Below are 14083 nucleotides of genomic sequence, written 5' to 3' on the forward strand. Positions count from 1 at the left end.
AGCCTCCCTGTTGTAGGTGCAGGACTTGGTCCCTGGTGTTGCTTTAGCAGGAGCCACAGCCATGACAGTGCATGTACAGCTCAGTCACTTCATGCTGCAAGAGGGAAGGTCACAGCATTAAGGGATCAAGGCCAATAGAGGGACAGAGAAGGACCTTCTGCCATCAGTGAAGGCAAGCTGGCAGCTCTAGGCACTACAGCTGCCACAGTCTGGTTCACATCTAGATCATGGATGGAAAAGCAGACAATGGATCAGTAGAGCAAGAAGGCTGAGCAGCCTTTGAGAGCAGTACCTTCCTGGACAGCTTCTTCTGGAAGAGGAAGGCATCAATTGTGAAGCGGAGCACATCCTTCTGCTTGGAGGGGACAAACCTGGACAGGCAGCCATCTGCCGTGCTGTCCACCATGCACCTGGGGACAAGGACAAGGATGAACCCCTGCAGGCTCTCGGGGCTCCTGCCCACCTCTGCTCCCAGAAGGGGCCGTACCCCAAGTTATCGATCACAGGGAAACGGGGCTGCGAGTGCTGGTCCGGTTTCTCGGTTACGTAACACTAGTGGATGTACAGCCTCTGCTCCGCTGTGGCAAAGTAGGCAGTGGCCTGGAAGTACATGGGCTGACCCAGGAAGTACTCATCCTTAGGAGAGAGCCGGACCCAGTGGGCTGGAGAGAGAAAGACAGCATTACACCTGCACACAGCACCCCCTGCTGGCAGGAGGAGCCACTCGCTCAAGGAGCTTACAGTTGGTGGTGAGCAGGACAAAGCTGTGCTTGTTTTTCAGGTCCTTGAAGAAGGTCCTTCTCCTGGCCCACGTGGGGACATAGCCAACCTTGTAGGAGTAGTGGAACCTGCAGGACAGAGGAGATGAAGGGCTTCTGGACACTTTCCCAGCAGCAGCAGAGCCCTGCCTACCTGTTGTAGGAGCACTTGATCGGCACAGAGAAGGGAATGAAGTGATGCACAGGCGCACTGGAGGAGGGCGGGGCATAGCGGAGAGTGTTGGAGTACACCAGGCGGCCCTGGACAACCTGCAAGGTCACAGAGGAAGGGGTATTCCCAGGAAAGGCACTAGCCCTACAGTTCACATCAATACATTGCCTGTAGATGAAGACCCGCTTACCGATCGCTCGGTACCGCACTCGTGAAGCCCGTAGATGAAGTAGAAGTAATGGCGTGTGGTTCGGCTGACGCTGCAGTTGCCCAAGGTCACCTCCGATGGCCGACAGCTGAAGCCGAACAGGAGCCGACTGACCCTCACGTACATCCTGCTGGAGTCGCACCACACAGCCACTGCTCGGGTGCCCCCGATGGCCGGGCGAGCCGGCTGCCGCCCTCGCTGGGGAGGAAACAGGACGCTCTTGATGTAGGCGGGTAAGGGGCGGCTGCCGGCTTCATCTTCTCCTTGTTGAAGTAGGGCGAGTACGCGTCTCTGGACACGGGAAGGCGGTGAAAGTCGGGAGCCAAGGACTGCGAGTCGTTCTCGCTTGTAGACAGGTCTTCGGAGGGCGCATCTGCCAGGTTCAAGTCCTCCAACTGGGCTGCATCTTCAGGAGCCGGGAGGTCGGCCTGGAGCGCCAATTCCCGAGAGTCCCAGCCAGCCGGCCCAGCGGAGACCAGTGCGGGGAGCCCGGCCCCTGCGCACAGGCACAGCACAAAGAGAAACGAGCGCATCGCCAAATTAACGTCCCGCTTAATTGCTACAGGAGTAAAATAAGTAAACCACAAAACCGTGTTGAAGCAAGAAAGCATAAAGTGTGAACGCGGTGACTAGGTTTTTATACTGGCAGGACCTGCTACCGCACACCTGGTCACACTACCGCTCAATCAACACAATCAATTACACACAGAGACCCGGATTGTTCTCAGCGTCTAATTAGAACCTGCTTCCAGTATGAGGCGGGACTCCGTGAAGCCTCCTGAACACTTTCCCGTGTGTATCTGACCTCAGCGGAGGAGTTCCACGCAATTTCGACAGAATTAAATCACCCACACGTGTAAAATTTGCTCAGATTAATTTATTGTTCAATTAGTTTCTAATTTCCGAGGAAAGTGTGTTAAACTCGCTGTCAGACAGAGTACGGAACATGCGACACGTCCGTCCACACTTTCCTTTATCGAGGGGGCTGTTCTATCAACACGTACCGCAATGAAAATAATTTTACTATTTTTCATGTGTAATTGCATGTCATATTAAAATGTGTAATACAAGCATTTCTTTGCTTCCCAGTAAAGAAATACTGATCAGCTTTTGACATGATCTGATAATAATTTGTCTGATTTTCCAGAGATTGCTTTTGCTTCGCAGCACTGAGAACCTATGGAAGCCCGTTTCCGCCAGGGAGTAAAAAAAACGCACTATGGGATCTCAGAATTGTGACTTAGAATCATAGAATTGCGACCTAAAAACTCAGAATTTTGACTTTATCTCTCACATTTGCGACTTCGAAATAGCCCATATTTCATTGTCTGTCCTTTTGTTATTGTAACGGATTCGGGTTCTAGGGTTTGTGCCCTCGCCGCTCCCACCCTACTTCGTGCCTCAAACCCCGTATTGGCTCAAACCCAGGTCTTGCTGGCTAGAACCCGAATCCGTTACAATAACAAAAGGACAGACAATGAAATATGGGCTATTTCGAAGTTGCAAATGTGAGATATAAAGTCAAAATTCTGAGTTTTTAGGTCGCAATTCTATGATTCTAAGTCACAATTCTGAGATCCCATAGTGTTCCCAAGAAAGCTGAATAACGCAAAAGACATATTCCCGATTTTAATTTAGATACACATTTTCTAATGCAGCTTTCATTACAAGACAGTCTATTTCTCTAAAGCGTGTTATGTAAAAAAGAGAAAAATGAAAATATATGCGACCCACTATGCCTTCCTCCAAATCTTTTTCTAGATCTCTTCGTCATACCTTCTCTTCCTCCCTGGGCCACTTGCCCGCTTCTCTCACTAAACCAGCATTCCGTCTCTTTACAGCTATCTGTTCCAAGACCAGGCTTTCTAACCACCTTCTATTCCTTTACAGATGTCGTCGACATAATATCATCCCTAAAGGATTTCGCCTTAAATTTAATACCTTTTCTTTTGACTCTGATACCACCCAGAGTAACCAAGACTTCTAAAACAATTTTCTAGGAAACTAATGCTCTCTACCATTTTCTCCCTCAAAAAACAGATTATCCTTTCCGACAACAACATCAAAGAGGCTAAGGAATTTCTACGGCTGACAGCTCCACATCATCTTCCCTTCATAACTAACCTCATTAGATCTCTCAACTCTAAACTCGACCAGTTTCTCACTACAGAGAAGGCCAAAAAACTCAGTCATCTTCTACAGAAGAAAACCATCAACACCCCGAACACCCTCACCAACCCTAACCTTGTTGTCACCATACCTTCTGACCCTTCCCTTTCACAGGATGAGCGATCCCTCCTCAGCAAAGGGCTCAGTTTTGTACCAGTTCCCAGGAAACTGGACATCACCCAGACCAATGTCGACCTTAACCGCTTTTACCGCAGGATCCGTCTCAGAGCACATTTTGCCGACAATTTCTCTTCACAGGCAGCTGATAACAACCCGGTTATTGATGTCATTAACAACATTAATCCCAAACAGAGCTGTTGGACTCCCTCCTCTGGCCGTTTTCCACCAGTTGATTATTTCATCAACCAATGCACTAATCAAGCTCCCAAGGCACTCCCTATACCCAGTAAACATAGGTCTAACCTCACCCAAGGAGAAAATCAGGCGCTCCAGTCTCTCCGCAACAGGGATGATATTGTCATCAAACCAGCGGACGAAGGAGGTGCTGTTGTGGTGTGGCGTAAGGATCTATATATCTTTGAAGCCTCTAGACAACTAACTGACACTTCTGCCTACCTCCCTCTCCAACAGGACCCTACCACTGACTACCAAAAGGAAGTGGTTTCCACCATTTCCCTTTTTATCAGCAGTAACGAGCTCCCCCAGGAGGCGAACCGGCTCATCATGGAACATCCACAGGTATCTCAATTATACCTCCTCCCCAAAATCCACAAACCGGACACCCCTGGACGCCCCATCGTATCAGCATGTAACTGTCCAACTACTTACATCTCACCCTTTCTCGACAGCCTCATGAGACCGCTGGTTGAAGATCTTCCCTCATACATCAAAGACACCAACCACGCGCTCCAACTTTTTAATGATTTCCAATTTCAGGGTACCGAATGCTACATTTTTACCATGGACATCACATCTCTGTACACCGTCATTCCCCATAATGACGGCCTTACAGCCCTCAAGCACATGCTGGACAAACGCACAGTGCTTGATCCACCCACCCACACCCTGGTACGCCGTGCAGAATTGGTCCTCACACTGAACGCATTCTCTTTCAATAATCTTTTTTACCAACAGGTCAGTGGAGTTGCCATGGGCACCAGAATGGGACCCAGCTATGCCAACATTTTTGTCAGCTGGGTAGAAGAACGCTTCTTCGCTTCCTACACTGGCTATGTCCCTGACCTCTACAAGCGATATATTGATGACTGCGTCGGTGCCGCCACATGCTCCAACGATCAGCTTGAGTTCTTCCTGCACCATTTCACCAACTTCCACCCGTCCCTCAAATATACGGTTAACATATCTTCCACCACTCTTCCGTTTCTAGACATCCACTTGTCTATCAACTACCCCCGACTGTCCACTTCAGTTTATTACAAACCCACGGATTCACACAGCTACCTCCTGTACAGCTAATTTCACCCCAACTACACTAAAAACTCTCTTCCTTTTTCACAATTCCTTAGGTTACGACGATTATGCAGCGACGACATCGACTTCGAGAACCAAGCCCTCGAAATGTACTCATTTTTCATCAACAGAGGATACCCCAGCAGTGTGATTGACAAGGCCCTTGCCCGAGCCAAAAACACCCCCCGGACCATCAACCCGATCAGGAACTCCCGCCGTAAAAACTGCATTCCTTTGGTGCTTCCTTACCACCCTAACACACTTCCTATCCCCAGGACCATTAACCAGAACTTTTCCATCCTACAGGATGATCCCTCCATTGGGGCCCTCTTTTCTGATCGCCCTATCATCTCATATCGCCGACCACCTAATCTGCGTAACCTCCTTGTTCACAGCTCCCTTGACCGCCCTCAACAACCATGTAACCCTGTCTGTAGATGGCTCTGTACTTGAGCTCCAATCAAAATTGAAAAACCTTGGGGTTATATTCGATTCTGGCTTAACATTCGACCCACATGTACAGCATACTGTCAAAACATCTTTTTTTCACCTTAGAAATATCGCAAGACTACGCCCTATGCTATCATTAACTGTGATCTTAAGCTGATCAACATATTTGTATTCTCTCGAATTGACTACTGCAATGCTCTGCTCCCTGGGGTATCTAAATCTACTCTGAACAAGCTGCAGTATGTCCAAAATTCAGCAGCCAGAATCCTGACCAGGTCTAGTGCAAGTGTTCACATTACTCCTATCCTGGAGTCCTTGCACTGGCTTCCGGTCAAATTCCGCGTAGACTTTAAAATCCTCATGCTCACCTACAAGGCTTTACATGGCTTGGCACCTCAATACCTGTCTGAACTTTTATCGCCCTACTCCCCACCTCGCAACCTCCGCTCTTCAAATTCTGCCCTCCTTACTGTCCCCCAAGCCCGTCTACATTGTATGGGCGACAGGGCCTTCTCCTGCTATGCCCCCAAGCTCTGGAACTCTTTGCCCAAGGATATTAGAGAGTCACCTTCTCTAAACTCCTTCAAATCCAGACTCAAAACCCTCCTTTTCAGAAAAGCCTTTACTTAACTGGTTCCATTCTTCACCCCTCTGCTCTTCTTAATACCATCTTCCACGGTCTCCTCTATTGTTATTGTTGTATTGTTGTAATTATAATTGTGTCCTGTCTTGTGAAATTTTCTTATTTATTGTTGTAGTCTTCTTATTTATTGTTATTGTCATCCTGTAAAGCGCTTTGAGAAGCCACCTTTAAAGGCGCTATATAAAATAAAGTTTATTATTATTATTATTATTATTCCCCTGTTCACACGTGCAGTGCGGCTTGTCCGTCTGTTTATTTGTGAGCTTTGGCGAGACACGGGTGCTTGTGTATTAGCGTGAGCGTTTTTTATTCTGATCAGGAACAGTTTTACAAGTCCGCAAAGGATCGAGGAAAGGTTTATCGCCAGCTGAAAAGAGACACAGCGCTTCGGCTGTGGAGACTTGTTCGGCTGGCGTTCGGAGAGTCGCGTTTTTCAGAATTGTATTGAGATCGTTTTCCACAGAGCTCAGATGTCAAAGCACAGCAGCAGCTCTCCACAGCGATCCTCTATAGCGCCCTTTCTCCCGCAGCTCCGTCCTCATTGGAAGGAAGCAAGAGTGAAAGGCTGAAGTGAAATAGAGCGGGGACGAAGGCAGTGAAGAGAGAGAACGTGGGAAGAAGAGAAAAACGCAAGGGAAAAAAAGCAGCGTCGTAAAAGAGGTGACGGAGCTGTCCTCTCAATAAGAAGGGTGCCAGCGAGCTTTGCTCTCGCTTACGGCCACACCCCCTTGAGCACGCCTGATCTCGTCTGATCTCGGAAGCTAAAAAGGGATGGGCCTGGTTAGTACTTAAATGGGAGACCGCCTGGGTATACCAGGTGCTGCAAGCTTTTAAGCGCAGGAGGCGCCCTATCCCCGCTCGCTCGCTCATTCCCCTGTTCACACGTGCAGTGCGGCTTGTCCGTCTGTTTATTTGTCAGCTTTGGCGAGACACGGGTGCTTGTGTATTAGCGGGAGCGTTTTTTATTCTGATCAGGAACAGTTTTACAAGTCAGCAAGGGATCGAGGAAAGGTTTATCGCCAGCTGAAAAGAGACACAGCGCTTCGGCTGTGGAGACTTTATTAATAAGGCCCCTCAGTAGTTGAGATCTCTGTTATACCCATCTAGAAACATGCAATCAGCATGTTATTGCTGAAGCAATAGTCACAACATTATTCCACACCTGGGTGAGAGGCGGGTGATGATGACAGTCGTGCTTTCTACACCTTATACTGAGCTCAGAAATGGACCAAGCGGACATCTCACGAGCAGATCCCTCCGCGTATAAGAAAGGCAACTTGTCTCAGCAAAAATACCACGGATTCACATCCAAAATATGATAAAAAGGCAAAAACCCCACACTTGGAATGCAAACGTACCCTAAAAAGGAAACACGGTTTTAAAACCAACTTGATTTTCCCCTGGAGAAACCTTTTTATGGACACACATCGCATCTATTACACATGTAGAACTAAATATAAAGATAAAACTTAATATAAGAAGTCATGACATATCACACATGACGAAGTCTGGTCCAGAATAAACAGTTTACACTGACCCACCTTTATTTACCCTGGTCACTCACTTCTATTAACTGTTTAACTGGGTAACAAATTAATATTTGTTTCAATTTGGGATCTACACCTGGGAGCCCTGAAATGTTGGCCAGAGGGGAGAAGCTTATATTCAGACGTGAGAATATATTAAAAAAAGGATCTGATGTTGTTTTTCACCTGTCTAATCAAAGCTTGTTCAAAAATTATCTGATTATAGGACACACGAGTTTATAATCATACTCATTCCACTTTTTAACCACGTATGTATGCACAATATGAAACGTATATACACTAAATCTCACGTGTGACTCCCATAATATACATTTCTTTACGAAAATTAGGAACACTTACTACAATTATCAACCCCCCATGATGAGGCAATATTTCATACCTTTGTTTCTTTGTGGGTTCAAAGTTCTGTCCTGTCGTTTCACACGTAACGTTTTGGTAGTTATCTCAATTTTCCTTTGCAATTATCTCCAAGATCATCATCAACTTTTTGTGAAACGCTATGCACAACTGATATTTAAAGAAAGTCCTGTACCAAAACGTCTTCGTAGGAAAAGACAACTTTTTTTTCCTTATGTTAGTCGCTACACGGTTACTCAGAAAATCCATTCACCGCCTTTAAAAAAAAAGTTTCGTTTTTTATTGTGGTTCACTGACATTTCTGTCACAATTCTGAGGGACCCCAAATAAAATTCACTTGCCGGTATAAAGACGCCGGCGAGGATAAGACAGGTATCGAGCCACCTGCGTATCTAGAGGACGTTTAAAATAAAAAAAATGGCGTGTAATGTTGCGAAGGGCTACTGTTTTTTTTTAATAGTTTGTCGATTGTAAGGGACGTGGGCCGCGACAGAAATACTGGACGGGGTGGGAAAAGGTTTATTGATGGTTTATTGTACCGCAACGGTCACAATTGACTCACCAGCAAAGATGGCACCGAGGCCACATCGACTCCCTCCCGCTCTGCCTCGCACCGAAGCTCGAGCTGCGGAGCGCGACGCCAAACCGCCGGTCCGCGGTCGCGGGCGCCGGACATAGACGTCATAAACCCTTCCGAGGCGCAGGAATTATAGATCACTGTAGTTTCTTCTGGACCCGGGTTAGGGACAGTGTGCCCTCCGTGAGAGTCTTCTGAGGAAGCCAGTGTCTCATGGGTGTCCAGGCTTGGTACCATCTGTCCATCACAGGACACACAGACACACACACTCACACACCCTGGACAGGACACCAGTCCTTCACAGGACACACACACACTCACACACCCTGGACAGGACACCAGTCCATCACAGGACATACACACACCCTAGATAGGACACCAGTCCATCACAGGACACACACACACACTCACACACCCTGAACAGGACACCAGTCCTTCACAGGACACACACACACAACCTGGATAGGAAACCAGTCCCTCACAGGACACTCAGACACACACACTCACACACCCTGGACAGGAACCAGTCCATCACATGACAAACACACACTCACTCACACACCCTGGACAGGACAGCACTCCATCACAGGACACACACACCAGGGCCAGTTTTCCCAAAAGCCAATTAGCCCAAAAGCCTGTCTTTGGACCCGGAGAACACAGGGAGAACATGCAGACTCCACACAGACAGTCCCCCCCCCCTCCGGGTCCAGACCCGAGCCCGGAGCCCCCCCGCGCTGAACCCCTCCGTACAGACGGCCGCACACAGCTCCGTTGTTCCCGATTCCCGAGGTCATCTGTTAAAAGAAGCCGGTGTGTTGCCTCCAGGTGACATTTCCTACTGGAGTCAGGACAGGAGGCTCTTCTGTACACAGAAGGGGGTGGGGGTGGGGAACAAGCCGCCCAGCCCTGTGGTTGAAGCCGATACCCCGGCTTCTCTCCAGACACAGCTGGGTGAGCTCCTCCAGTCATTACAGGGGGCTCTACTGTACTCAGAGGGTGGCGGGGGTGTGGAACAACTCCTTTGTTTGGGGCCTTGGGGCATTCTTGTTGTGAAAGGCGCTATATAAAAAAACTGAATTGAAATTGAATTTTACAGGTTTGGGTTTTTCGGAGAGCTTGTCAGAGATCTTGTCTGACGTGCCATTTCAAAAACGTAACGACACTCCTCACGTCCGAGCGCCGCCGGTCTGTGACGTAACGTATGCTTACACAACCATGACGGTTTCATCATGGACAGCACGAAAGCCCGAAAAGTGGTTGACGTTTTAATTTGGCAACGCCACGATGGATCCCAGTTTTTTTTTTTATTTTGGAGGCCAAAGAGGACAAAAAAGGAAACGTCCGGAGGTGGATCGATGGTCATCTTTGCGGTTGTTCTGATGTTCTGGAAAAAACAAAACAAAAAAAAACGGCTTGCTTGCCCGGTCGTGTAGTGTTTCCACACTCCACGCAAATCAACTTCTCTTCGCCCCCGTGGGCTAGTTGCCCGCCGCACCCCTCTCACGTGATAGGGGCTTCCCCTGGCTGTGACGTACTTACCCTACCCCCTTCCGCCAACGTCATACCGAAGGTCGCGCTTCGGGCCGCGGCGATGTTGACGGACTGTCTTGTAGCGTGAGAAGGGTTTAAATTTCGGAGTTGGCCATCGTTATATTTCGCGAGGTATCATACGGGGGGAAAAAGAACATTTATATTTATCAACCTACTAGTAATACTGGGTGGATGTCACGTTCCCCAAAGTTCAGTGCCTCTCTCTAATAAAGTAAAAAACCGACATTAAACTCCGTTCGAAACAGCCGTTTGTTATTCTGTTGTGAGGTGTGAGGGCGGAATGCAAATCAAGTTGGTGAATAGAAAATGAAACAGGAGTCACTTCTTGAGCTATGAATTCCAAAAAGTATGAAAACCTGTGCATTTTAACAGTGCAGAATACTCATAAATTGCACTGACTTGCTTGCTTTCTTCTGTTGCTTTTATATTTCAGTCATTCACTGTCAGCTAGCACTGGAACAATTCAAGAGAGGTAGAAACAGAAGCTGTCAGGAGTGGGATTTGAACCCACGCCTCCATTTGGAGACCAGAACACCCAAGCCCACTGGAAAGACACATGTCCTTGAATCTGGCGCCTTAGACCACTCGGCCACCCTGACAAGCAAGAGCAAGTGCTGTGCTGAATGCACCAGTAGTTGACTAAACTGAGTTTCTTCCCTGAAATTATTTGCTTCCGAAGAGCCAAGTTGCCTTGAATGGATCTTGAAAATCAAATATACGGGTGGATTGTTATTCGGTTGTGAGTTTTGAGGGGCGTATTATAAATTGAGTTGGTGAAAAGGCGCTTTTTGTTAGTCTGTCGGGAGGCTGCACAAGGTGTTTAGAGGGAGAACTTCTAAAAAGCAGGCTCTCTATGTTTAACATCAAGGCAGATTTTTTTTTTCTCAATGGAAATGCTCTTTGGCGCTTTCAGCTTTACGTAGGGAACAACGTCTGCCAGATCACTTTTGAGCCAGTGCAAATGGCAATGTGCCACCAAGTACATTTAATATTGGCTGTGGTAGCGAGTTGCTTTTGTTTGCAAAGCTTTTACTTCTTTAAACTGAATCATCGGCAGGAGTAGCTTATTAAATCTTTGCTCATAGCGCTCCATCAGAAATACATTGGAGGCATTGGAGACCCACGTGGTGTTACCACCCCCTGCCAATCCCTGATTGGTTGATCAAGGTGAGATATGAGTCACTTACTCCTGACACTTAGGAATGCAGTCCAGATGTCCATTCGGCACTCCCTAGACAGATAGGCGCCAATGGATGACCATAGATCATGATAGCCAGGCTTAGCTAAGTGGATCTCCGTTTGGGAGCTGTCCCTTATCAGAAGAAAACATCTTAAATCAGCCTGCATGAATACTTTCTCTGTGGCTGCACCACAGAGAGGGAGAGTGAGATGGGGCCTCATTTAGGAAAGCACAGCAACGCTTAATTCTGTCTTATTAATAAGCATTGCCGCTACAGCTGTAAAGTTATTTGGCAAGCATGGACCTCTGAGAAAGAGTCTGAATCCATCAAGAAGACAGGAATTCTAATATCGCACTGCCGTCTTGTGTACAAAATATTTGTTCAGCTCTGACGTCTGTGTGCGTTGACAAGGCATCTCAAAAGGACGTATTAAATAAGAAAATGATCCTTTCTGTTACCATTCCTGCGGTTGGAGCGTTGTTTCACCCTTTTACGTTCTACAATATTTACAGACAAGGTTTTATCACTGGAGTTGTACAGAACAAGTGTGCATCAGTCCATGAAAATCATCAGTACCGCTGTTTTTCTATGCATAGTTTAATCAAGAGCACTTAAAAGATGCAAAAGATGGATTGTGTTCTGTGAGCACCTGCACATCTCTAAGTCACTTCCACAGCCTTCTATGTCGGGGGTATAGCTCAGGGGTAGAGTGCATGCTTTGCATGTATGAGGTCCCGGGTTCAATCTCTGGCATCTCCAAGTGTTTTATGTTACTGTGCTCACATCGCAGTCTTCTGTTGAGTGAGAACTCTTTGCTCGTGTTCATAGAGAGCCAGGTTTACACAATTAAACTCGAAGTGCTACAGTGTTCTCTGCAGTTTTAAATGTACCTCCAAAGCATTTAGTTCTGTTAACTACCAAAGAATGTGAACTAATTTAAAGTCACATTCAGGAAATCCAGAGAACGTCTTCAAACTTGTCGTGGCTGGTGCAGAAAAACCTCACCCGGGATGTTGAATCTCACCCGGGATTTCCTGAGAGATCATTCACCGAGCGAGTCCTCCCTCTGGATTCCGCTGAAAGCTGCGCGAATTCCTCACAGCATATCCTGTACTGTGTAGCACAGTGACAAGAACGCCTTGAGTTCTTTTCCATATGTGAAGGAAAATGCAAAAGAGCATGAAAAGTATTGATGGTATAAAATATCCATGGTACAACTCAAGAAAGAAACTGACGGACAAAACAATGACATTTGATGATTACAAGAGAAACACAACTGTCCGAACATGGGCTTGGATCCTGAACACTTATGTTAAAACACAAAGCAAAGGTTATAACCTGTCAATGTCTCCATGTCTTACAGTTTATGAAATAACACAATTTCTTACTTTCTTATTAATTTCTCACTATAGATAGATGATTGAATTTGAACAAAATCACAATTAAAAACATTTTGGGTTAAACTGTTATTCACATTCTCTAATAAAGAGGAAATGTTAGTGTTTTCCGGTGTGTGAGCCCATTTGTAAAAAAATAACAAATAAAAGTTATATGAATTGAATTGTTCTACTTTTTAGGCTTGCATAGTCTTATTGATATTTCAGTTAAATATTTTCTTCTGTAGTAATTTCAGTTGATATTATATTAATCCTGATTTACAATTTTTGGACATGGTTCATCTTAAATAATTTGTAATTAGTTTCAGGTTTGGAAAATTGCACCCAGAAGCTACTAAAACTGGTAATGTTTGCATAATGTGTATTGTAATAGTAGCATTTTGGGTGGGAAAACAAAAGGTATTTCTTGGTATGAATCCCAAAACTTCATTGGCAGCGTTCTAGGACTTTTTGCTTCAGATAAAGCTGTCAATACATCATAGATTTCTACTCCATCAATATCAGCAGTGTTATCACTACTGAACACTAAATATAGATCCTGGCAATACTTTGTGAGATCTTCTAAAGAAAATCCAAAATTCTACTGAAGCAATCAAATTTATACGTTTATTTTTGAACGAGAAGAGGATCATTCCTCTCAAAACTCAAAACATGCCTGTCTTTTCTTTTTTTCAAGGACAAATGGATTATTGAGGTGTAAAGATGGGTTAAAAAACCAAAATCATCTGCTATTGCTGCTGTTTCTTTGATAGTTTCTTCAAATCCTTCAAGTGATCATCGATATCAAGGAATAATATCATGCACTTGTCGCCGTGCATCCTCAGCTAAAATGTTTTAAAAAGTGCGACAAAAGTACAAAATAACAACATTTATGGTTACTTCTATATTAAAATGAAGGTAAATATACCAAGATATTAAAATACAATTGTACAGTGCTAACCTAATAATGCCTGTGAAGTTTTCCAACAAATTTGAACTGTAATTCTGAAATATTATATATGAGAATGCAAAGAGAGTACAAAGATCAAATTCAATCAGTGAAAATACAACAGTAGCTCACTAAACTAAGTTTCTTCCCTGAAATGATTTGTTTGTAAAGCACCAAGCACCCTTGAATGGATGGCAAAAATCAAATATACAGATGGATTGAGAGTGTGCTTTCCAACTTTTGTATAACATTTTCTTTTGATAGGACGGAGATGTCTTCACAATCTGGATTTTATTAAAAGGAGTGACATCAGTGTAGAACAGCTTTCCTTCTTGGGGAACAACAGTTGTGTTCCATATTTCTTATTCTTTTAGTTTCAAGATTGCAATTTAGTGTGAAACAGAAAAGCCAGCTGGAAAATCTGTTACACGTCATTTACAATGGCCTTTTAACTAATAGCCCGTGCAGGGATCAAACCCCAGCTGTTGGTACGAGTTTCGTAAGGCTCTGCAACATGCAGATGAGAAACTAACCTCTGCTTCTTCATATATACACAGCGAGCTATATTTGCAAGCTTATTGCCCCCTACAGGCTCTGTATTTGATTGCGGTACGAGACCGCCCGTGGAGAAATGAAGTGAGGAGGTTGTGTTCATTAAAAGGCTCATAGCGTCCCTGGGAGGGCTCAAACCACCACCCTTTTGGTTAACAC

At 45.6% G+C, this 14083-nt stretch overlaps 1 protein-coding gene, 1 non-coding gene and 1 pseudogene across 2 annotated transcripts in view; 1 reads left to right on the top strand and 2 right to left on the bottom strand.

The window, feature by feature from the left end:
* Positions 1 to 1124: 1124 nt before the first annotated feature.
* The window catches only part of LOC148667586 (uncharacterized), a 66200-nt gene continuing 53241 nt past the window's right edge, over positions 1125 to 14083 (bottom strand). Inside the window, exons 2-3 of the mRNA XM_088630989.1 lie at positions 8298 to 8425; positions 1125 to 1634 (exon numbers count right to left, since the gene is read on the bottom strand). Of these exons, the coding sequence (XP_088487115.1) occupies positions 1255 to 1634; positions 8298 to 8425 (508 nt within the window). The 3' untranslated portion in view covers positions 1125 to 1254. The remainder of the gene's footprint in view (positions 1635 to 8297; positions 8426 to 14083) is intronic.
* On the top strand, positions 6542 to 6660 carry LOC148667587 (5S ribosomal RNA; annotated as a pseudogene).
* Positions 10353 to 10465, bottom strand: trnal-caa (transfer RNA leucine (anticodon CAA)). Its single transcript has 2 exons — positions 10428 to 10465; positions 10353 to 10398 (listed from the first exon to the last, which is right to left on the bottom strand). It is a non-coding gene; the product is annotated as a tRNA-Leu (tRNA).

This window comes from Lepisosteus platostomus, chromosome 5, assembly GCF_059453375.1.
Source record: "Lepisosteus platostomus isolate fLepPlt1 chromosome 5, fLepPlt1.hap1, whole genome shotgun sequence".
Classification (NCBI taxonomy): domain Eukaryota; kingdom Metazoa; phylum Chordata; class Actinopteri; order Semionotiformes; family Lepisosteidae; genus Lepisosteus; species Lepisosteus platostomus.